Consider the following 22,167-nt stretch of genomic DNA (forward strand, 5'->3'; position numbering starts at 1 on the left):
TTCGGCTTAACCAATGCACCGGCAACTTTCTCTCGATTGATGAATTATATATTCATGGACTACCTCGACAAATTTGTCGTGGTATATCTGGATGATATTCTGGTGTTTTCAAAGAACAAAGAAGAGCATGCTGAACATCTTCGTCTTGTACTGGATAAGCTTCGGGAGCATAAACTCTATGCGAAGTATTCCAAATGTGAGTTCTGGCTAGACGAAGTGACTTACCTTGGTCATGTGATTTCCAAGGATGGTATTGCGGTCAACCCCGAACGAATTCAAGCTATTCTTGATTGGACTCCCCCGAAGAATGTCAAGCAAGTCAGAAGTTTTCTCGGACTCGCCAGCTATTGCCGTCGATTCGTCGAGAACTTCTCCAAGATTGCAAAGCCCTTAACCAACCTGCTTCACAAAGGTGTTAATTATGAATGGACTGATAAATGTCAGGAAAGTTTCCAGGCGCTCAAGGACAAACTGACGTCCGCTCCAGTACTTGCTCCTCCAGATACGAAAAGGGATTTCGTCATATACTGTGATGCTTCTCGTCAAGGAATAGGTTGTGTCCTAATGCAGGATCGCAAGGTGATCGCTTATGCTTCACGTCAACTGCGTGCTCATGAAGAGAACTACCCAGTTCATGATCTCGAGCTTGCCGCAGTCATTCATGCATTGAAGGAATGGCGACAATACCTTGTCGGTAATCGCTGTGAAATCTACACCGACCATCAAAGTCTGAAGTACTTGTTCACTCAACCGGAGCTGAACCTGCGTCAACAAAGATGGATGGAGCGTATAGCAGATTTTGACTGTAGTATATCATATACCCCTGGCAAGGCTAATGTAATGGCTGATGCCTTAAGTCGCAAGTCATACTGCAACCACCTCCAGGTTCATCAGGTTCACGATCGTCTGCAAGAGGAATTCCGTAAGCTGAACTTCCACATTGTTCCTCAGGGTTACCTTGTTCCTCCCCCTGAAGAGTATCAAAAGATGAACCTTCGTGTTGTTAATCAGGGTTCCCTCAGTAACCTAGTGGTTGAACCAGATCTTGTGAGCTCCATAAAGAATATACAAAACTTTGACGATGATGTCGACAGGATTAAGAGTTATATTGCGAAGGGTAAACCCTCCTTTTTCACTGTTGATGAAGGTGGTGCCTTGTATTTCAAGGGTCGCCTATTCGTCCCAAATAAGAAGGAAAATCTCAGGATGACTGGGAAGGTGATGGAAGAAGCTCATGACACACCATTGTCTATTCACCCGGGTAGTACCAAGATGTACCAAGACATCCGGCAAAGATTCTGGTGGCCCAATATGAAACAAGACATTGCACGCTATGTGGCAGAATGTGATATATGCCGGCGTATCAAAGCAGAACACCAAAAGCCTGCTGGAACTCTGCAACCTATCTCTATTCCCGAGTGGAAATGGGATCACGTTGAAATGGACTTCGTCACTGGTTTTCCCAGGTCTCAGAAAGGTAATGATGCTATTCTTGTCGTCATTGATCGGCTGTCCAAAGTTGCACATTTCCTGGCCGTCAAAGAAACGATTAATGCTAGTCAGCTGGCAGATCTTTATATGTCAAGAGTTGTTTCACTTCACGGTATTCCGTTGGTAATCAGTTCGGACCGTGGCAGCTTGTTTACTTCAAAATTCTGGGAAAGTTTTCAGAAGGCTATGGGGACTCATCTGTCCTTCAGCACTGCATTTCATCCTCAATCCCAGGGACAAGTTGAGCGAGTCAATCAAATTCTCGAGGACATGCTTCGAGCTTGTGTCATTTCTTTCGGTAAGAAATGGGAGGAGTCTCTCCCGTATGCCGAGTTCTCGTACAACAATAGCTATCAAGCTAGTCTGAAGATGGCCCCTTTCGAAGTATTGTATGGGCGAAGGTGTCGAACTCCTCTGAATTGGTCAGAAACTGGGGAACGATCACTCTTCGGTCCGGATATTATTCAACATGCCGAAGATCAAGTCCGCATTATTCATGAGAATCTGAAGGCTGCTCAGTCTCGTCAGAAGAGTCAGTATGACCGTCATCATCAAGATATGGTCTATCAACCTGGCGAAAAGGCTTATCTTCGTGTCACACCAATGAGAGGTGCACACCGTTTCGGAATCAAGGGCAAGTTAGCTCCTCGTTATATTGGTCCTTTCACTGTTCTCGAAAGGCGTGGAAGAGTGGCTTATCAATTGGAACTGCCGGCGAACCTTTCTCAGGTTCACGATGTCTTCCATGTTTCTCAGCTCCGTCGCTGCTTCAAGGACCCTATTCGAGCAGTGGATCACGATATGCTTGAGCTACAACAAGACCTCTCTTATAAAGAGCACCCGGTCCGCATTCTCGACCAAGCTGAACGTAAGACTCGTCGCAAGGTCACCAAGTTCCTTAAGGTGCAGTGGTCAAATCACTCTGAAGATGAAGCCACTTGGGAACGCGAGGATCATCTTCGTGATGAATACCCCGGGCTCTTTCCCTCTACCTCTTAATTCTCGGGACGAGAATTCTTGTTAGTAGGGGAGAATTGTGACATCCTCGACTTTTGCTACAGTAGTGATTGTAATTAAGCTACAGTGATCACCCGCTAATGATGCCACGTCACCGCTAACTATAACAATGTTCTCGTGATGATTGAAACCGAATCATAGTTCGAAGCTTCGGGATTAAGTCAAACATGAAAAGATCTTCGTGTTGTTGAGATAACAACGTCGGGGAGTTGTAAAGATTCCCTAACAAATTATAATATCAAGTCGGGTACTTTTGGAATCGTTGATGATCCCGATATATTAAGAAAGGGGCTTCAACAAAATAAGTAAAGAGATATAGTAAATGCAGATAAATAAACAAAAGAAAGGACTAAGAGTATAAATAATAAACGATGAAAGAAAAGTAAATAAGAATAGAATAAAGAAAAAGGGATTAGAAGAAGTAATAATAATAAAAAAAAGGAGAAAACAAAATAAAAACAAAAGAAAAGAAACAAAAAAAAAGAGGAAGAAAGCCCCCCCCTAGTCGGCCCAAACTGGGCCAAGTGGCCCAGCCGCCCCCCCCCAAACCCTAACGCCCTCCTGGGCGCCACCCTCCCCTCGCTGTTCCCTCCCCTCCCCTGTACGCCGCCGCCAGCCACCCCACCCTCGTGGTGGGGCCCCACCCCACCCCCCACGCGCCATCTCCTCCCCCTCCCGTGGCTCCCTCCCCACGAGAGCCCCATCCCACCCCGTCGCCCCCCTCTGCCCCTCTCGCCTCTCCCTCCCCATCTCGCCTCCTCCACCACGCCCCTCTCCCTCCCCGGCCGGCGGCCACCCCTCACCACGCCGGCGAGCCCCCCCCCCCCCCCGGCGGCCACTCCTCCTCCCACCGGCGGCCCCCCCTCGGCCCCCCTCACCACGCCGGCGGCCTCCTCTCCCCACGGCCGCCTCCCTCCACCGAGCATCCTCTCCCGGCGGCCCCCCCCACCTCTCGGCCTCCACCCCGCCGGCAGGGGCGCCGGCCACCTCGGCCCCCCCATCTCGGCGGCCGGCCCCTTCCGGGAGGTCCATCTCCGGCGGCCCTCTCTACGGTGGCCGCCCCTCACCGTCGGCGGCTCCATCTCCGGGGGGCCCTCCTCACCGGCTCCTCCTCGCCGGCACATCACCACCATCGGCACCGTCACCGCCTCCACGCCCGTCTCCACCGTCAACTACGTGCGAACTCCGGCTTCACCGGGCCGTCACGTCACCGTCGGTGAGCCCCTCCTCGGGCTCCTCCCACCTTGTCGTTCCCCTCGACGTCACGGTTCCGTTCCGGCAAACGGGGCCTCGATCCGTCGACGGTGGACTCCGGTAGGAGGATTTGAGTATTTGGTTCTTCTAGGTGGTGTTAGAGAAAGTTGTGTCTCTGTTAACAGAGAGAGAGAGATGAGTGTTGAGAGAAAAGATAAATGAAAAAGAATAAATGGTGTATTAGATGGGTATGTATGTATGTATGAGATGTGATGTATGTATTTGTGTATTTGGATAATTAGAGGAATACGGTATTTGAACGGTTAGGTATCTAATAAAAATAAATGAGAAAATAACCTTAAGCCACTTACCGGTGGGGCCTATGCACCGCTGTCAATGACAGGGAGGCCCCGCGCGATGATTAAAAAATAATGTTGTCTTAAAATAGATAAATAAATAGATATATTAGTTAAAATAATTAATTAACATAATTAGAGTATGACACGTGGGTCCCTCGTTGAATTAATCTGATTAATAAATATTTAATCCTAAATAAAACTTGTGCCTATGACGCTCGGGACCCGCTGGTCAGTTGACCGGTCAAATGTGATGTCAGCCTGACATCGCGATGATGTCATAATAGGATTTTATTAAATCTTTTAAATCTGTTTTTAATTCCTAAATAATTAATAAAACTTTGAAAAATAATATTAAATAATCCGTAAGTCAGATCAAAATAATTTCAACATGAAAGTTGATCAGCAAAGCGAGACGAACCCGGATACACGGCCCGTTCGTCTGTCACGCGTCCCTAGCATAGCAAACATGGAACTTTTCCATCGTTTCCAGTGTAACCGGTAGTAGCCCGAGACCCGGAAAATATCGTCAGATATTCTTCCGACCCGTCTATGACGGATGTTGCTGCGTTAGCTCATGTCTAGCCTGCATCTTTCCATGTCATGCTTTGTGTTGCATCGGTGCTATTATTTATTGTTTCTTCCCCCTCTTCTTACCGGTAGACCCCGAGACTGACGCTGCTGCCGGGTACATCTACGACCCTGCCGATCAGTCCTTTGCCGCAGAGCAGCAAGGCAAGCAAACCCCCCTTGATCATTCCTATATCGCCTATGTCTTTCTTCCAACTGCTTGCATTAGTATTTTGCTACTGTTGTAGTTAGCTCCTATATCTGATGCATAGCCTGTTTTGATGAACTGCTACTTTCAGTCCTGTACCTTTAATCTGCTTAGTATAGGTGGAGCAGTCATCCCCTCTGACCCTATAGATCAGTTGCCCCGCTTGTTTTCAAATCTCGATCCCTGATCGACGAGCCAGAACCGACACAGCACGTTCACCCCCCCTTCGTTGTACGACGCTACAGGGATACTATCGGGTACCGAGGGTGACACCTCGCTAAGTACTCCTGATGATATCTCTGTAGTATAGCTAATCGGTCGTGGTTATCGAGGGTGATTCCTCTTTCACCATTCCCGATGACGTCTCTGTCGTGCCCCCCCGCGAGTGTGGGACCCCCGAGGGTGATTCCTCTAAGCCCACCTTGACGGGTACATCGTTCGGAATCCAACGAGGGTGATTCCTCGGATTCCCCCCCGATGTTACGACCACACAGTTACTCGACCATGTTACTGGGATCATTGGTGATTAGTTGTAAGCCGGGTGGATTCCCGTGAGACTGTGTTGTTGGCCTAATTAAAATGCTAATGAATTTGGGTATTTGATCTGGGTTGGTCGGAGACCTTTTCGCACTAACCGGCTACGCGGGAAGAATTATGGGTACTCGACGTCGCGGTATCAGCCGAAGCTTTTCAGATGCCAGCAGTGTAGCGGCGCGCGCCCGAGTGGTCCCGAGATGCATCGCGCTTGTGATTAAGGGATGCTAGGACTGACGTCGGCCGCCCACGCCACGTGCGGGAGCGTGAAGGGGAACTGGGCCCATGAACCCTTTGTGCTTAGGTTTTAGACCGGCGGGCTGGCCTCTCTGATTAGTCTTAGGTGGGGCTGCGACGTGTCGATATTCCGAGGCCGGGCAGGACCCAGAAAAGTATGTCCGGCCAGAGTGTTATCGAGCGTGACGGGACATGTGGTGCACCCCTGCAGGGATGAAAATTAACTATTCGGATAGCCGTGTCCACGGTTACAGGACGACTTGGAGTTGTGCCCCGATCTTATACAACTACAATTGTTACTTAACTGGAATTAGTTTGCCTCGGGATTGCTTCCTCGCAGGGAGTCGAGGGAGGATCCTTAGGCGTGACCTCACTTTAATATTGCTGTAACAATATGACTATTAATGTGTTACCCCCCCCCTGTTCTACTCTCGTCTATTGCTGCAAGACCCTGAAGATGCTAGTCTTCGATAGGACTAGGCCTTCTCTCTCTATTCTCGCATTGCTGCAGTCCACATATAACCCCCTTCTTTGATACTGATGCATAATTAGAATAGTTCTGATGTAAGACTTGCGAGTACTTTGGATGAGTACTCACCGCTGCTTTGCTCCCCCCCTTGTCCCCTTGATCCGTTTGCTGCGACCAGATGATGAAGCCCAGGAGATGGAGATCCCCGCCGCCGACGACTGCTACCCCGACGGTGCCTACTACTACGTGGAGGCCGCTGATGATCAGGAGTAGTTAGGAGGTTCCCAGGCAGGAGGCCTCGCCTCGTTCGATCGTTGTATCTTTTGTGCTAGCCTTCTCTAAGGCACCCCATGTTTTATGTCTGTACTCAGATATTTGTTGCTTCCGCTGACTCGTGTGTTTATCGAGCTTTCGTATTCTAGCCCCCGAGGCCCCTGGCTTGTAATATGAAGCTGATGTTATTTTTTTTGTGTCTAGAGTTGTGTTGTGATATCTCCCCGTGAGTCCTTGGGTTTGATCGTACGCATTTGCGTGTATGATTAGCGTACGATTAAGCCGAGGGCGTCACATTTATCAACTATGTTGTGCATGTATTACATGCTATGTACATGGGTTATCAACAATAGATCTTATTTCTAAGATCTCGTCGCAACGATTTTTTTTGTAAAAACAGATTTTTAATTATAGCGGTTTGAGCTATATGTCAATTTTGAATTTTTTAAATTGAAAAAAAATTGGATGTTAGCAGTTTTGTCCTCTAATGCATGCATGCATGTGCATACGAAAAAAGGTTGAAGGAACAATTTTTCATGTCTCGTTAACTTTGGTGTAACTATGATAATAACTTATGTACCACAAATGTGATAACTTAGGTATCCGAGACGTGGGAACTTTTGATGAGAAAAAAACGTTGGAACATATCAACATAGGATATAGTTTTGAAGATCTTGTCGAGACTATTTTTTATGTGAAAATGGAATTTGAATTGGAGCAATAGTTTCAGCTACAAAATATTTTGAAGTTTGAATTTTGTTGGAATCTTTGATGACATCAGCATTTTTATCTCTACATACATGCATGCACACTTAAGATCAATTGAGAATAATTAGCAGATCCACTTTTTCACAAAATTAATGACAAAAAAGAAAGTCAACCTACCAGGAGCTCCCCGACCGCACACTTTGAGATCGATGGCATCCGATGTATTCAGATTTATTGCAGAATTCCGTACGTCCGAAAAATAGCAATCCCGATTAGTTAATTATCGATGCATTGCAACAAATGCACATACATATTCTAATTATCTTTTTCGTCGAATGCTTGATGAAATTTACCATAATTGATGATATTTCCCTCCGGATAATCGACCATCCAAATGGTAAATATCTGGAAGTAGTTTTTTTTTTTTAGGGAAACCTGGAAGTAGTTAGTAGGCGCTAACTAACTCTACGTGAGATATGCAAACTCTCAAAGGAAAGAAAAAAAAACTTTATTCGAGATAGGACGGGCCTTATACTTGGGCTCGACCCACGGTGCATGGTGCCCTTGTTGTAGGCTTGTTTGCGATGAAAGCCCACCGACTGTTGTACATTGTTATTTTCTTCGTATGTGCAGTTCAAAATAAATATCTTCGTATCTTTTCATTTCCAGCATATCTAAAAATAAATAGTTGCATATTTGAGGACACAGCAACACATGTTAAACGTATGATAATCGTTATATGTTCACAAAAACGTATAATAATCATGTAGTTTCCGTTCACCCAGCTTTTATTTTTTACCCCGAAGAACTATCATCTCTTCAACACTAAACATGCCCCCAGTTCTTCAAACATGTCCGCAAAACTTGGTAATTTTCCCAATAAAGTTTTACATGCGAGTAGAAGGCATCAACATGTAGATGCGTACAGAAATCTGAATATATACTTTGTAGACCCGAAGCATCATTTACCTATCCTCCATGAAAAATGGCACCCGCACTGAACTCCTGCCTCTGTCCCAGCAGCTCTCAGGTGCTCCAGCCGCACCCGACCATCTACCGCGTTCATCGCCATCCAAGGTCTTGTTGGGGCTTGGTTTCCTGCAATGGCAAACACGGTCGTGAACAGCACTCCCTCCGATCCATATTAATTGTTGTCGCCGATTTAGTGCAAAGCACTATTCTTCACGCAACGTGTATCATTTCTTGTTCCATAGGTCCACAAAATTACAGCTGCTAGTGATCAAAGGGATCCGATTAAGAGGTCAGAGTATATGCAACATACCACCCACCGTATGGAATCCTGATGCGGGGGGGGGGGCTGTATGGACCATCACCGTTGAAGACAGTGCATAACCTGAATTCCTGCAAGATCCGGATCGATATCAGCGATCTTGTAGACACGGAGGAAATACCAATAGGCAACACGTGCTTCCATAAACTAACGGCAACTTCAGAGCGTGGACATTGAATTCGAAATCAAAAGCCCGCTGGACTTTCTACTCGAACGCAACAGGGATGCATGTACCTTGATCCTTTGGTATCTCCACCGGAGGGGACGAAAAATAAGCCAGCAAGATGGAGCCATCTCTTCTTGCTTGCTCCATGCCCGTGCTGCAGCCACCAGGCAGCAGCAGCAGCGGCAGCGCAAGCTTCATGTGATGGCACTGGAACCAGCAAAAATATGTTGTCCTACAGAGAGCATTGCCAGAGTAGGAGTCAAGTTATGCAGGAAAGAATAGTAGATAATTAAAAGCATTAATTAGATACATATATACAAAAGGCAAGCATGACATGTAAATAGGTGTCGCATGGATATGGACAAAAAAGGCAGGTATGACATGGAAGTAACTGAAGAATGGAAATACACAAAAACATAACAATAGAAGGAAATTAAAAAAAAAAACATATCTGAACATGATACCCACTCTGCCATGACGTGGAAATACAAAGAAAAATCAAAGCTGCGAACAACACAAAAAGATAGGCCAACGAGGTAAAGCCATCTATCTTAACTCGACGCCCCTGCTATGGCCAGGGAACAAGCAGCACAGGTTTCATGCAATCACACCGAGCTCAGAGATAATTAAAAGCATTAATTACATGCACAAAAAAGCAAGTATGGCATGGAAATAAGTGGCACGTGTAAATCTACAAAAGGCAGGTATGACATGTTAGTAACTGAAGCATGGAAATAGGCAAAAACGTAATAGTGGGATGGAAAAAAAACATATCTGAGCATGATAGCAACTCTGCCAAGACATGAAAATACAGAGAAAACTCAAAGCTGCGAAACAACGCTAAAAAGATAGGCCAACAAGGTGAAGGCATCTCTAAACACGACGCCCCTGCTACAGCCAGGGAGCAGCACAGGTTTCGTGTGGTAACACCGAGACCAGAGGTCGCCTGTTCCAAAGTATTATCCTGCAGAGGTATTGTCAATGAATCTATGCACGAAAGAAAATGATCCATGAGTAAGCATTACATAGACAAAAACATGAACTAGTCATGCAAGAAAGGAAATGGTTGATAATTAAGCATTAAATAGACTCCTTTTTTTTAACAGAAGGGTCCATATGGACCCAGGAGCTGCCATTAGATAGACTCCAGCATGACATGGAAAACAAAGGGATTACCAAAGGAAGCATCTGCAGGAGAAAATAAGACAATGACGCAAAGTAAGGCTGCTCATAGTGGGGAGTAACATATAGTAGTATCATGCATATGTTACTATTGTATGATACTACCTTCATAGTGCATTGTATCATAAACTAGTATCATAGGTGATCTCATTTATTGACATGCATGACACATAGTAGCATAGCATTTAACATGATACGGTATCTACCTATGTTACTCTAACCCTCTCTCTCTTCTTTAATTACTTGCCACGTCAGCATGTTTGCTAGTCCCAAGACTATGATACTAGCTATGTTACCCCCACTATGGCCAGCCTAAGAAACATGATGCGGCTACACTCTAGGAAAGAAAGAACAATAATGGGAAAGAAAACCCATATTTGAGCATGATGCCGCTCTCCCATGACGTAACACAGAAACCTAAACAAGATCCAGCTGGGAAACACAACATATACATACAGCAGAAAGAAACAAAAAACTTTTGGAAAAAGCGCAATGAAAATAGACAAAAGCATAATAATGGCAAAACAAAAACATATCAGACAGTAAAAATACAGACAAAAAACTCAGCAAGAACCAGGTGGGAAATAACACAAACATTATGGAGGAAAAAACAAATCCTTTTGGAGGAAAATCATAACTTCTTTTGGCACCATATGGCACTTAGCAGTCATAAATGGTGACCAGTATAAGCAGCTGGGGGATATACAGAGGGCTGCAGCAACCTGCGGATGCCAACCATCTCCGCCAAACCGCAACGACTTTTAACACGACCAACTATGAGTTAGGTGATTGCTAGGAACAGGATACGGAGCTATGGTCTGTACAACAAAGGGAGAAAAGATGGGGTCTAGTCTGGTGTCAGTTTTCTTTGATCAAACAACAACATGGGATCCGCTACGCTGACCTAAAACTACTGTCCAGGGATACACTCGAGCCACCGTTGCATACTGACCATGCGGGATGCTTGAATTCCCAGACCTTCATATGCCACTTCGGTACAAGCCATAGAATTCAACTCGCCCCACAAGTTCACTGCATGCGCTGCCATGTTTGTCTGAATGCACAGAGGTCTAGGAAGCCATTGCTACGACGATGATGATGGAGATGATATCAAATTCAATACAAGGATGAATGTGCCAATCTGGTTCATGGTCTAATTTTGCCCCCGAGGAATGTGGACCATGTCTGCTTCTTTTAGGTCCCATGGAGCCAATGACTGATGAGCGACAGCAAAGTCTGCAGGGTGAAATTTGCTTGCCCACATGTAACAGCTTCCTAGATATGTACATGCTATGATTTGGGGGCTGGAGCCAGATGCCAATGCCGCTCGACCAACTTATCCACAAATGTTTGAATCTGCATTATTTGTAACACACCAAGGGTTAAAAAACTTACAAAGAAGCCACAGCAAGATTTCTGCATTTAAAATAAACAAATATATTATACAGAAAATACTACAATGAAGGAATAGAATCCTAATCTGTAATTTAATTTGATTGATAGAAAGCCCTGAAAAATCAGCAAGGTCTACGAATTAATATTGCACGCACCTTAGTTTTCCTTCTAAAATCAAGAAATTCATTGGCAGTCATCAGCTTCTCTCCTTCGGTGCATGCATCAATGATCTGTTGAGACCATAACAAGCATATACCAGTCAGTACTATTACTTACACTACATGACCTAATGCACTATGCAGGCTGCAGCAAGTATGAACAAACAGCAAAAGGCTAATGAAAATAAGAATAACAAAAGAGAGCAACACAGTTGGTATTACAAGGAAAACAAACATTCTAATGTATATATCCACAGTTCAACACCCCTGACGTTATAACCAAAAATATGACAAGGTGATTATTCAAGTTGTTATTTCAAATACTATACTAGTCCAAAAAGGGTGTGTATGATTACCTTTGTGACAGCTTTCCGCATCATTGTCTTGTATGCCTCCCTGTCGATCTTTTTACTTTTGTAAAGTGGCATCAGCAGTGTGCTAATGAAACTTATAAGCCCCTGTTTTATATGTTCTACACCTCGGGATTGTCCTTCTGATGCAGGCTTGCTTTCTGCAACCTGCGAGGCAGAACTTTTGCATGTCTGCTTTTGGCTACCTGAATCTTCTTCCAAGGGTATGCGTATCCGACTGTAGAATTCTTTATCTGCTTCCATTGCTTGTGCTTGCCACCTCTCAATGGCTAGAGGATGTTTGACACCATCAATGGAGACTGCATCAATATCAACCCATGCCCTAGTAAACCGACTGTCTACAGCTCCACTCTCTGCAGAATTGTCCCTAATATTAATTAGGCAGGCTTTCTCATTTGAATAGCTCCTCTGGGTACAGTTATCAACAGTCATTTTCGAGCTGTCAACATCAGGACAATTGGCATGCTCAGCTGATGAGTTCTTAGTTTTGCCATTCCTGGAATCAATCTCTGATATGCATTCAAGTCTCCCATGGTTGTCACTTGCCATTTTCTTTCTTGTATCAGATTCATCCAAATGATGATCACGCCTTGCAAAATCTCCAAATGATGGTATCTTTGGGAGTTCCCGAGGCTTACTTATCACTGCCTCTGCGGATGCATATGCCTGCACAGAAATGAAAAGTAAAAAATATGTACACCAGCAACCAACAAGCCAATAAGATATCAGACGGTATTCCATTTATATTGTATTCATGTAGTTTAAAATGTACACTTCATTATATTGGACAGAAAAAAGGTTTGTTTGTTCTGGATCCACCATCAGAAAGTAGAAGTTTTGCATATGGCACTCTGAATTCTGTTTCAAACTAGAACTGCTGACCACCTAATACTTTTATAAATGACCAACATACATATCTTCATCAACTAAACTTTTGTCTGATTTTATTTAGAAGTTCAACATTCAGAAACTGAATAAGAAAGTGTTACTGACGAACCTGTGCAGCTGCTATCGCAGCAGCTCGAGCAGCCTCCGCAGCAGCAAATGCAGCTGCTTCTTCCTCAGACATAACCATGCCTTGATTAGCCTTGGGTTCTGGATCATGGTGTTGCTTCGGGGAACGAAGTGAGCTGCCATCAGACTTTGTAGCCATTATACTAGATAATTTCACAATCTTGTCAGGCTTCTTGCTAGTTCTGTGAGGTGAATGGCTCCCAGCAGATCTTACACGCTGTGCACCTGCTTCATTTGGCACATGCGGAACACGCATTCCTGAATGTAGATCCTTACTCCTAGTCTTGCTCGATTCAACTGATGGCAATCGGCGCAGCAATTTGAGGGCGCCATTGCTAGCCTTTTCTTTACGGAAAACTTCTATCCACATACTGACCAACTGGCGAGCTATGGCACGTATATCTCGACTTGTATGCACACAGACCTTTTCTTTTACAGTCCTCCCAATTCCTGTACGAAGTTCAGATTGAAGAGAATTAGATGTGTGATAAGCTCTATTCTGACATTGCATAAATAAGCTCTATTCTCATTGGTGCTAACATCTGCTTCCTATTTTTCCTTTTAACTGGTAGCTAAGGTGACGCCTAAATAGAAACTACTCAGAAACAAATCCCCCTCATCAAAACGGGTGCACCTTGAGCTTCCGACCCTAGTATCAGAGCAACGAGAAAGAGACCACACACAGGCACATGAATTATCTAACAAATAGTAAAGGGACTGGAGTAATACATACCAGACAAGCGAACAGCTACCAGATCGGTAGAAACAAGCAAAAGCAAGCGTACGCAATGCCGCAACAGTTGAGTTGCATTTTTTCCCAGTGAATCCTGCAAGAAATTAAATGCACAAGCCAAAGACTTGAATGTAAGAGAAGCTACGTTTATCCTGCTGTAAATAAGAAGTTTACTAGAGAATCAACTTACAAGTATCCAAGAGTTTAGTTTAGTTAGCCCTTCTTTAGACCCAGCAAATGATTTGAGAGCATCTGAAGGGAGTTTCAGTAGCTCCTTGGCCAAATGTAGGCGCCCTGGTGTAGTTTGCGCACTGAAAAACATTTCTTGCAGTACAGATTCCTTGCTAGCTACTGCATATGATGCATCAGATGAGTTTTTGCATAGAGCAGTTGAAAGTTCACGTGCTTCAAGTCTATTTGACATGTCTCTGACTTCATTTCTTTCACTATCTGATTGCACTTGGTACGTTTGTAGAGCTTCCACCTCAGCCACATAATCCTTGCCACTGTGTACCAAGTCAATAATCCGAACTGCTTCTCGAAGACCACTTAAAATTGCACCACCAACAGTATCTGGATGCTCTTTGCATGTTGCTTCCCCAGCAAAAAATAAACAGTTTGCAACTGGCCGGCCTATGATGTCATAATCTTGCCCTGATGCTCCTACTGCAACATAAGAGTAAGCACCTCTACTAAAAGGATCAAGGCCCCAGTTTGTGACAACTGACGCCACTGGATCTCGTACAGCAGCATCCGTAAAGAGCTTACGGAGAACCACCATAGCATTGCTAACATGAGCATCAGAACTGATACTCTGTCCATCTATAGCAGCCTTCCCAACAAGTAGAGCTATTATAACTGGTGCGCCGACTGTCTTTTTGAGATTCCAAAACATAAAGCATTGTCCCCTTAAATCTGTTTGTTCCGCAGTTGCACCAAAATAATCTACATTTTCATCCCAAAAGACCTCAGGAAACTCCATTACTATTTTATTTAGAACACCAAATCCAAGCCTGTCAATGGAAGATGTTTTCCAGTCCGGCAAGGAAGGAGAAAATTTGATTGCATGTGCTTTCAAGCATCCAAGAGGAACAGTGATCAGCACAGCATCTCCCACAAATTCAGCTCCATTCGAAGTGCAAACTTTAACAGTTTTTCCACTAATTCTACTAGCATCTGACTCATCAGGCCTGTACATTACTTCAGTTACAACATGATTTAACTGAACATCAAGTCCTTCTGCAAGGCTCTCAAGAACAGCGCCATAACCACCTTTAATCATGCAGTGAGGTCCTCCGAACCCTCCATACACATCATCTTGGTTCCAGTACGGAAGAGAGACAGATTTGAGCATTGCAGCACAACCATACTCTAAATGTGCAAAGTGCCAGTTCATAACTCTTCTTTCAAGAGGACTGAGAACATCTGTCTTATCATCCTCCCCACAATGAGCTATCTCCTTTTCTGTTGAAGCATTCTTGGAAATGTCTACACCTCCTCTATTGGACATACTTATTAACTGGTCATCATGTCCCACAGAAGAAACAACATGGGCTGCACGTTTCTTCCTAAGAGTATATTCCAACCCATCCTCAAGGGATAAACCCAGCGCACTTTCACCATTTTGTTCAAAAAGTTGTTCCATTTCATCAAGAAGGCCGTTGTATTCAGATTCCAACTCATCATCCAAATCATCGGGAACCTTGTTGCCACTTACTACATCATAGAGAGGGCAAGCACTTTTCAGTACAGTCAGTTCAAGACCAAGCTGAGAACAAATCAAAGAGGATGGATCAGCCCTTCGTTCAGTTGCTATATCAGCCTCCACACCCGTAATAATGCTAGCACCCAAATCCACAGGAACTGAAAGCGATGTACGATCTGTATAAACACGGCCACCAATCCTATCGCGCGCCTCGAGAACTGTGACAGCAAAACCTTGACGCCGTAAATGGCGTGCTGCAGTTAAACCGGCCGGACCAGCTCCCACAATGATTATCTTTTTGCAGTGCCCTCCAGATTCAACTCTATGATTTACCTCACAGTTGTTTCCAGGATGTTCAATAACAGCTGCTTCTGGTTTATCGAGACTGGGGCCTTCAGTGTTTCCAACTGAACTAATATTGATCGATGGTAGTAATGCACCTCCAGCTTCAGTTGATACATCCAGATTCTTTTCTTCAAATGCCTGTTCTTTGGACTGTAAGTGAGGTATCAACTCCTGGACGTCGCAGTGAGCGTCAGGGACATTATTTTCCTTCGATTCTTCTGTCAAAGGTCCCAGAGCAACTTGATCATGATCTTTATTCTGAAGGGATACAGCAAGAATGTCACCTTCAACCCTGACTGGCTCCATTTTAGGTAATTCATTTAACTTGGCTGCTTCCACAACCTCCGAACAGAGAGTTCCATGATCCTTTGTCACCTTGGCCGATGCAATTCCAGCATTTATGTAACCCTATATGAATTAATGAAATATCAAGTATTAGCATCTAGATGATTTTGAAATCTACCATATATAGCACATATAATAGCTAAAACAACAATCTGCAACAAGGAAAAGAAGGTTACTGGTAAACGGAGATCTAGAAACTGCATGAAGGTAAAAGGAAAGAATAAAATGTTCACATATTTCAAAAGCTTATCTAGCAAGTCTTCGAGAAGGTATCAGAACTGCAGCTAATGCCTAGCAATAGCTCAGTACTGAATCGAAAGTAAGCATAACTTCGTAAGCAGTAACACAGATGCCACAAAGGAGGCAATGCAACTTACATTCTGATCTAAGAAACGGTACACATCGCGTATAAGTATTTGACGTGGTGAATCATCTTCCATGGGAATATTAGAAAGATCACAATCTGCAAGATCCAATAGATGTTTAACATCCTTGTTCCAGCAACTTAGGATCATGTTCCTAAAGTGAAACAGAAATTGTCAGTAACATGATGCAGGGTAAATCGCAGAAAGCTGGTGCAGTTAATTTATTGCCACAAAAAGAAACTAGGGCATGTAGCAAACATTAGAGGGCAAAAAAAACATTAAACACACCTGCATTCTAGATAGTCCTTAAGGCCACCCTTCCGCTTCAGAACATCCTTGAATTTTAGCTTTTCCATTGGAGAAACAGCCTCCGCCATTAGGCCAGCACTTACGGCAGCAACACCTCCGTTCTCGAGAACTTCCAACGCTTTAATTTTATCTTTTGGTTTCACAGATTGATCTGCAAAACTTGCTGCGGGGTTCGAGAACAGCCCCTGCTCATGCATCAGAGTTTCCCAATCAACATCTCCCTCGTATGCCATGTCACCATGTTTACGTTTCCTAGAATTTCGTGTTAGGCGTTTCACCTTTGATGCATTCTCCATGTCCTCAAAATTGGATGGTGCTGCCACGTCAATGATATTGATTTCTTTTGCAGATGCTGCCATGTTATGAGAAGCACGTGAATCCTTTGCGGCACGGGACTCACGAACCCCATAAGCAGCTGGCTGATCTAAGCTTTCTTCTGTTGGCACAGCTGCATTTGGTTTGATATTGCCATATTTAATGTCGCCTGCACTACCTGCTTTATTGTCCAGCGAGGAATTAGACTGCACAGTGGTAGACCTTGCCAAGAGAAATTTATTTTTGCGCTGCCGCTGCTTTGACGATGCATCACTTTCTGCTATCTCAACTGGTTTATCATCGGCACTAACCTTAGGCAAGTCCTTCCTTCTAACAGGTTTCTTGGGCGCTTCTTTTGGTTTTCGACCAGGTTTCCTTTTGAGGGTTGGCGCCGGTGGCTTATCTTGAGAAAAAACTGCATCAGCCTTTGCATCCTCTGCTAAGGTTTCGGAGCATGTCCGTGCATCAGAAACACCATCAGCGGATGCATTGGCCGCACTGTGAGATGCTTTTTCAGCAGGTTCTCCTCCTGAACAAGGATTTAAGCCACGGCAGTTATCAGCCCTTGCTGGGAGTTTGACGCAATGACTTGCCGCGTCAGAAGAGTTTCTAGATCCATCCTCCACAATTCTACTGGTCTCCACGTCTTGCAGAAGCGTCTCTCCCAGCGATAAACCATCATCCGCAGCCTCTTCTTTATCCACAGCCTCTTCTTTATCCGCAGCCTCTTCTTTATCATTGGGATTCCTTTCTGAAACAGGGGGAGGCCCGGGAGCCGCCAATTCTCCAACGGGCAATCCCGCCAATTCTCCAACGGCTCGACGGGCGGCAGCCCTAGAGCACCTATCAGAATAAGCAGCCTTTGGCTTCGCCTTTGACCTCCTGGGAGACCCATCACCTGCCATTGCATTCGCATAATTCTCTGCAGCGGCGGCGGCGGCAGCCCTCATCTCCTCCATCTCCGCCTTGGTGCGCCGCCTTCGCCTCTTCTTGGTGCCCTTGGCAGCCTCGTCTGAACCCAGGCCACCAGATCCGCCATTGAGGGCCTCCTCAGCCTGCGAATCGGCAGCCTCCACACCATCTGCCTCCTCATTCTTCGAGGCCTGCTGCCGAGGCTTGCGGCCAGGCTTCCTGAAGAGCACCGACAGGGAGTCCCCCAACCCTAAATCGCCGCCGGGGACTTTCACGCCGTCCTCCCCAGGAACCACATTCGCGGGGGCCTCCAGGTCGCCGCCCTCGTCGGCGACGCCCTCGCCCATGTCCTCGACGTCGCCGCCCTCCTGCAGATCTTCCGTCCCGGCGGCGGCGGCGACGGCGACGGCCTCGCCGCCCTCGGCCGCCGCGGGGGCGTCGGCGGCGTCGTCCTCGTCCTTGCCCTTCTTCAGCCGCTTCAGCTTCTTCCGTATGTTGGCCAGGGTGTCGTCCATCGGCCCCGACGCCACGCCCGCCCGCCCGCCGCGCCGGCTAGGGTTTGGGCCTCCAGGGCACGGGGCAGGGGACGGGCTCGCGAGGCGCGGCTGTCGCGACGGGGCACGGCGACCGGGGAAGGGGGAAGGGGGAGGCGGGCGGCGGTGGGGTGGGAGGGGAGGGGAGGGGAACGGAGGCCGGTCGCCGCGCCGGAGGCCGCCGGCGGAGGTGGGTTTTGTGGCACGTTTGGTCGGTGGCCGCAGTACTATGTTGGCAGCAGTAAAGGGGGCGAATATTTTAGGCGTCTAGAAAATGGGTTTGCTGAAATACCAACGGCGGAGCTATGGTGGGAACCCTTCCCTCATCTGTCAATCCGGGCCGTCGACGGGGGTATCGACGGCCCGGATTAGACGTGTCGTTAATGCCCGGTCCCGCCTCTCGCCGCGCCTCCTCCCTCGCGCCGGAGGTGGGAGAGACGGTTTGCTGGGTAACCCTCGGACGACTAGGGTCTACGTAGGGTGTTTCGCGCCAAAACTATAAGCGCGGAGATTTGTTTTGTTTGTAAAGGCCACGTCAAAGCCTGATAATAAATAAGGGTTGCATGTGACTCGGCGGTAATGGAAGGCCGAAGGTTATAACCACGAACGGACGTCCTCGGTAGAAGACGTTACCCGACGAGCCCCAGTAACATGTCAAATTTTCGTGTGGGCCCAACGCTACATCGACGTGCTTGCTTTCTTCGTGGCACGGTCCTATGCATACATGTATGGACAATTCGCAATATTACCACAAAGAAATCCACGAGTCTCCATATCTCAGTCGTGTTTCGTTGTATCATTTATTGTTCTTTCATATAAAGCTTTGAGATTCTCACTCATTTCAAGGTATTTAGGGTGCGTTTGGTTCCTTAGCAAGAATGGTTTTAGCGTTGCTAAGCTAGGTTAGGTGTTTGGCTTCACAAATAAAATTTAGCTTTTGAAGGCCAGGTAGCCACATTGGGCAAGGAAAACCACGCTCCATAGGGAGGGTCGATTTGGCTCGCCTCCGACGGCAAAATCGGATTAGAAGCAAAAGTCTACAACTAACTCTCTGAATTGACAGAGCTAATCACACTTAACCAAACATGTACTCGTGGCAAGGGCGGCAAAGCTGAGTTGAGCTAGCTGGGCTAGCTTAGGTATAGCCTATCCTTGCAATGCAACCAAATATATCATTAGTGACTTGTGACGCGTCTGGGGCTTTTTTTTGGCAGCCAGCCGCAAAAAGACAAAGCACGGAGGATACCCTTGTCATGAGACCCTACCACATTCACTTCAATGTGATAAGCCAACAGAAGAGACATCATAGCTCTTGAATGCTCTAGAATGAGAAGTGTTCATGATTAGCGGCTTTATCGAAGCTTTGCGACCCGCACCACCACATTCATTGAGACACGATGAATGCCAACCAAAAAATATCATGCCATTTGAATGCTTCAGATTGAGAAGTGATCATAAACGCGACTTACCGAAGCTTCGCAACCCACACGACCATATTAATTGTGTCGGCATAAGTTAACAAAAGAAACATCATGGCCTTTAAAGTTTCTGAATTTGGATGTGGCCATGATGTGTGGCTTATCAAGGCTTTACGACCCCTCGGTCTATCCCGTTAGAACATAAGACTACGATAAAAAAAAATATGCAACTATTGGAGGTACATTGCATTTGCAAAATCCTAACTAGCACAATCCGAAGAGATGAAGACAAATTTACTCTACGATGCTGATTTCAAATTACGTATAACCCACATATGTAATGTATAGATAAACAAAGATAGCGAGTCTAGTTTTTTCTGCATGGGCATAAGAAATGAATAGTGAAAAGTATGAGGGGACATTGATCAAACAGGTAAATGTCTAATTAAATTTGAATTCATAAGAGCCCGACTAATAACACGAGGCATTGGATTATAGTTGTATGATGAATTAGACGTTTTGTGGAACATATTCGTGCTTCTATGTTTGAGTCCATTTTTCTTCTTCTTTTTTAAGAAAATGTCTGATTTATTTCTTTAGCAATTCATAATGTTTTAAGACTTTTTAGGGGGGACTTTATAACTCCAGGGAAACTGAAACTAAAATATTAATTTATAGCTCGCTTTACGGGCCGATCGATTTGTTTGATATTTCTAGTAAGAATTGGCTCGCGGATAGCCAAACTGCGTGTGACTGCTGGCAAATCATGAGCTCATTGTGGAGAGCTCCTATGTTGTGCCGAAAAGGATAGCCTACGCTCGCTACCTTTTTTTGCAGGCCATTGTCCAGTAGTACCACCTCCCTCTCGTGCATGCTTGTTTCCTCCCGTTCGCTGGTCTTTCTTTCGTTATGATTTTTTTTCAATTTTCATTAATAAAACTTTACGAACTTCAAAGAAAGTGCATGGATTTCAAAAAAAGTTCATTGATTTTTTAAAAAAGTTCATCGATTTTGAAGAAAAGTTAATTGTTTTTTTTAAGTTCATACTTTTGAAACAAAATCATCAATGTTAAAAAAATGGTCATCAGATTTTAAAAAGAATGTGAATTTTGAAAAAAATACAGATTTGAAAAATCTTCATCATTTTTTAAATCGCCCATTTAAAAAAATGTGGATTTGAAAAAGTTTGTTGAATTTAAGAAATGTTTGCGGGTTTTCAAGAAAAAATCCTTATTCTAAAGAAAGTTTGGAATTTCCAAAAGAAATTCCAAACTAATATTCGTGCTTCTATGTTGTATGATGAATTAGACGTTTTGTGGAACATAGTCGTGCTTCTATGTTTGAGTCCATTTTTCTTCTTCTTTTTTAAGAAAATGTCTGATTTATTTCTTTAGCAAGTCATTAATGTTTTAAGACTTTTTAGGGGGGAATTTATAACTCCAGGGAAACTGAAACTAAAATATTAATTTATAGCTCGCTTTACGGGCCGATCGATTTGTTTGATATGTCTAATAAGAATTGGCTCGCGGATAGCCAAACTGCATGTGACTGCTGGCAAATCATGGGCTCATTGTGGAGAGCTCCTATGTTGTGCCGAAAAGGATAGCCTACGCTCGCTACCTTTTTTCGCAGGCCATTGTCCAGCAGTACCACCTCCCTCTCGTGCATGCTTGTTTCCTCCCGTTCTCTGGTCTTTCTTTCGTTATGATTTTTTAAAAAATTTCACTAATAAAATGTCACGCCCAAGATGCGACCCTATCCTCAATCTGGCACGAGGGCCTCGTCAGGGATAGAAGCGCATCTCGTCGTGTCGCAAGAATGGATATCGTTACAAGTACATGTACTGAAAAGAAGAGATATATAGAATTGGCTTACACTCGCCACAAGCTACATCAGAGTCACATCAGTACATTACATAATCATCAAGAGTAAGAGCAGGGTCCGACTACGGACGAAAACAAACGACAAAAGAAGAACGACGTCCATCCTTGCTACCCCAGGCTGCCGGCCTGGAACCCATCCTAGATCGATGAAGAAGAAGAAGAAGAGGCAACTCCAAATGAACAATCAACGCGCTCGCGTCATGTAACCTTTACCTGTACCTGCAACTGGTGTTGTAGTAATCTGTGAGCCACAGGGGACTCAGCAATCTCATTTCCAAGGTATCAAGACTAGCAAAGCTTAATGGGTGAGGCACGGTTAAGTGGTGAGGTTGCAGCAGCGACTAAGCATATATTTGGTGTCTAACTTACGAGTACAAGAAATAAGAGGGGGGAAGATCTACGCATAACGGACGTGACTACAGATGAACAAAAGAATGATCCTGAACACCTACCTACGTCAGACATAACCCCGCCGTGTCCTCGATCGGAGAAGGAACTCACGAAAGAGACAGTCACGGCTACGCGCACAGTTGGCATATTTTAATTAAGTTACTTCAAGTTAACTAGAACCAGTGTTAAACAAAGCTTCCACGTTGCCACATAACCGCGGGCACGGCTTTCCGAAAGATTTAACCCTGCAGGGGTGCTCCAACTAGTCCATCACAAATTA

General features: G+C 45.1%; 1 protein-coding gene and 1 long non-coding RNA gene across 3 annotated transcripts; both read right to left on the reverse strand.

The window, feature by feature from the left end:
* Nucleotides 1–7,772: 7,772 nt before the first annotated feature.
* LOC123402803 lies at nt 7,773–8,375 on the reverse strand. The gene is made up of 2 exons (XR_006611350.1): nt 8,340–8,375; nt 7,773–8,155 (listed from the first exon to the last, which is right to left on the reverse strand). It is a non-coding gene; the product is annotated as an uncharacterized LOC123402803 (long non-coding RNA).
* Nucleotides 8,376–10,314: 1,939 nt separating this feature from the next.
* On the reverse strand, nt 10,315–18,052 carry LOC123402801 (lysine-specific histone demethylase 1 homolog 3). 2 transcript variants are annotated; one of them, XM_045096762.1, is made up of 9 exons: nt 16,715–17,807; nt 16,416–16,621; nt 16,140–16,281; nt 13,558–15,825; nt 13,368–13,461; nt 12,618–13,084; nt 11,606–12,286; nt 11,247–11,321; nt 10,315–11,052 (listed from the first exon to the last, which is right to left on the reverse strand). In XM_045096762.1, exons 1-9 carry the CDS (start codon nt 17,708–17,710, stop codon nt 10,987–10,989), a joined length of 4,995 nt encoding a protein of 1,664 aa, XP_044952697.1. In that variant the 5' UTR covers nt 17,711–17,807; the 3' UTR covers nt 10,315–10,986. The 2 variants fall into 2 exon arrangements, with proteins under 2 accessions (XP_044952697.1, XP_044952696.1); XM_045096761.1 differs by having other exon boundaries at nt 16,416–18,052.
* Between the last annotated feature and the right edge of the window lie 4,115 nt (nt 18,053–22,167).

This window comes from Hordeum vulgare, chromosome 6H, assembly GCF_904849725.1.
Source record: "Hordeum vulgare subsp. vulgare chromosome 6H, MorexV3_pseudomolecules_assembly, whole genome shotgun sequence".
Classification (NCBI taxonomy): domain Eukaryota; kingdom Viridiplantae; phylum Streptophyta; class Magnoliopsida; order Poales; family Poaceae; genus Hordeum; species Hordeum vulgare.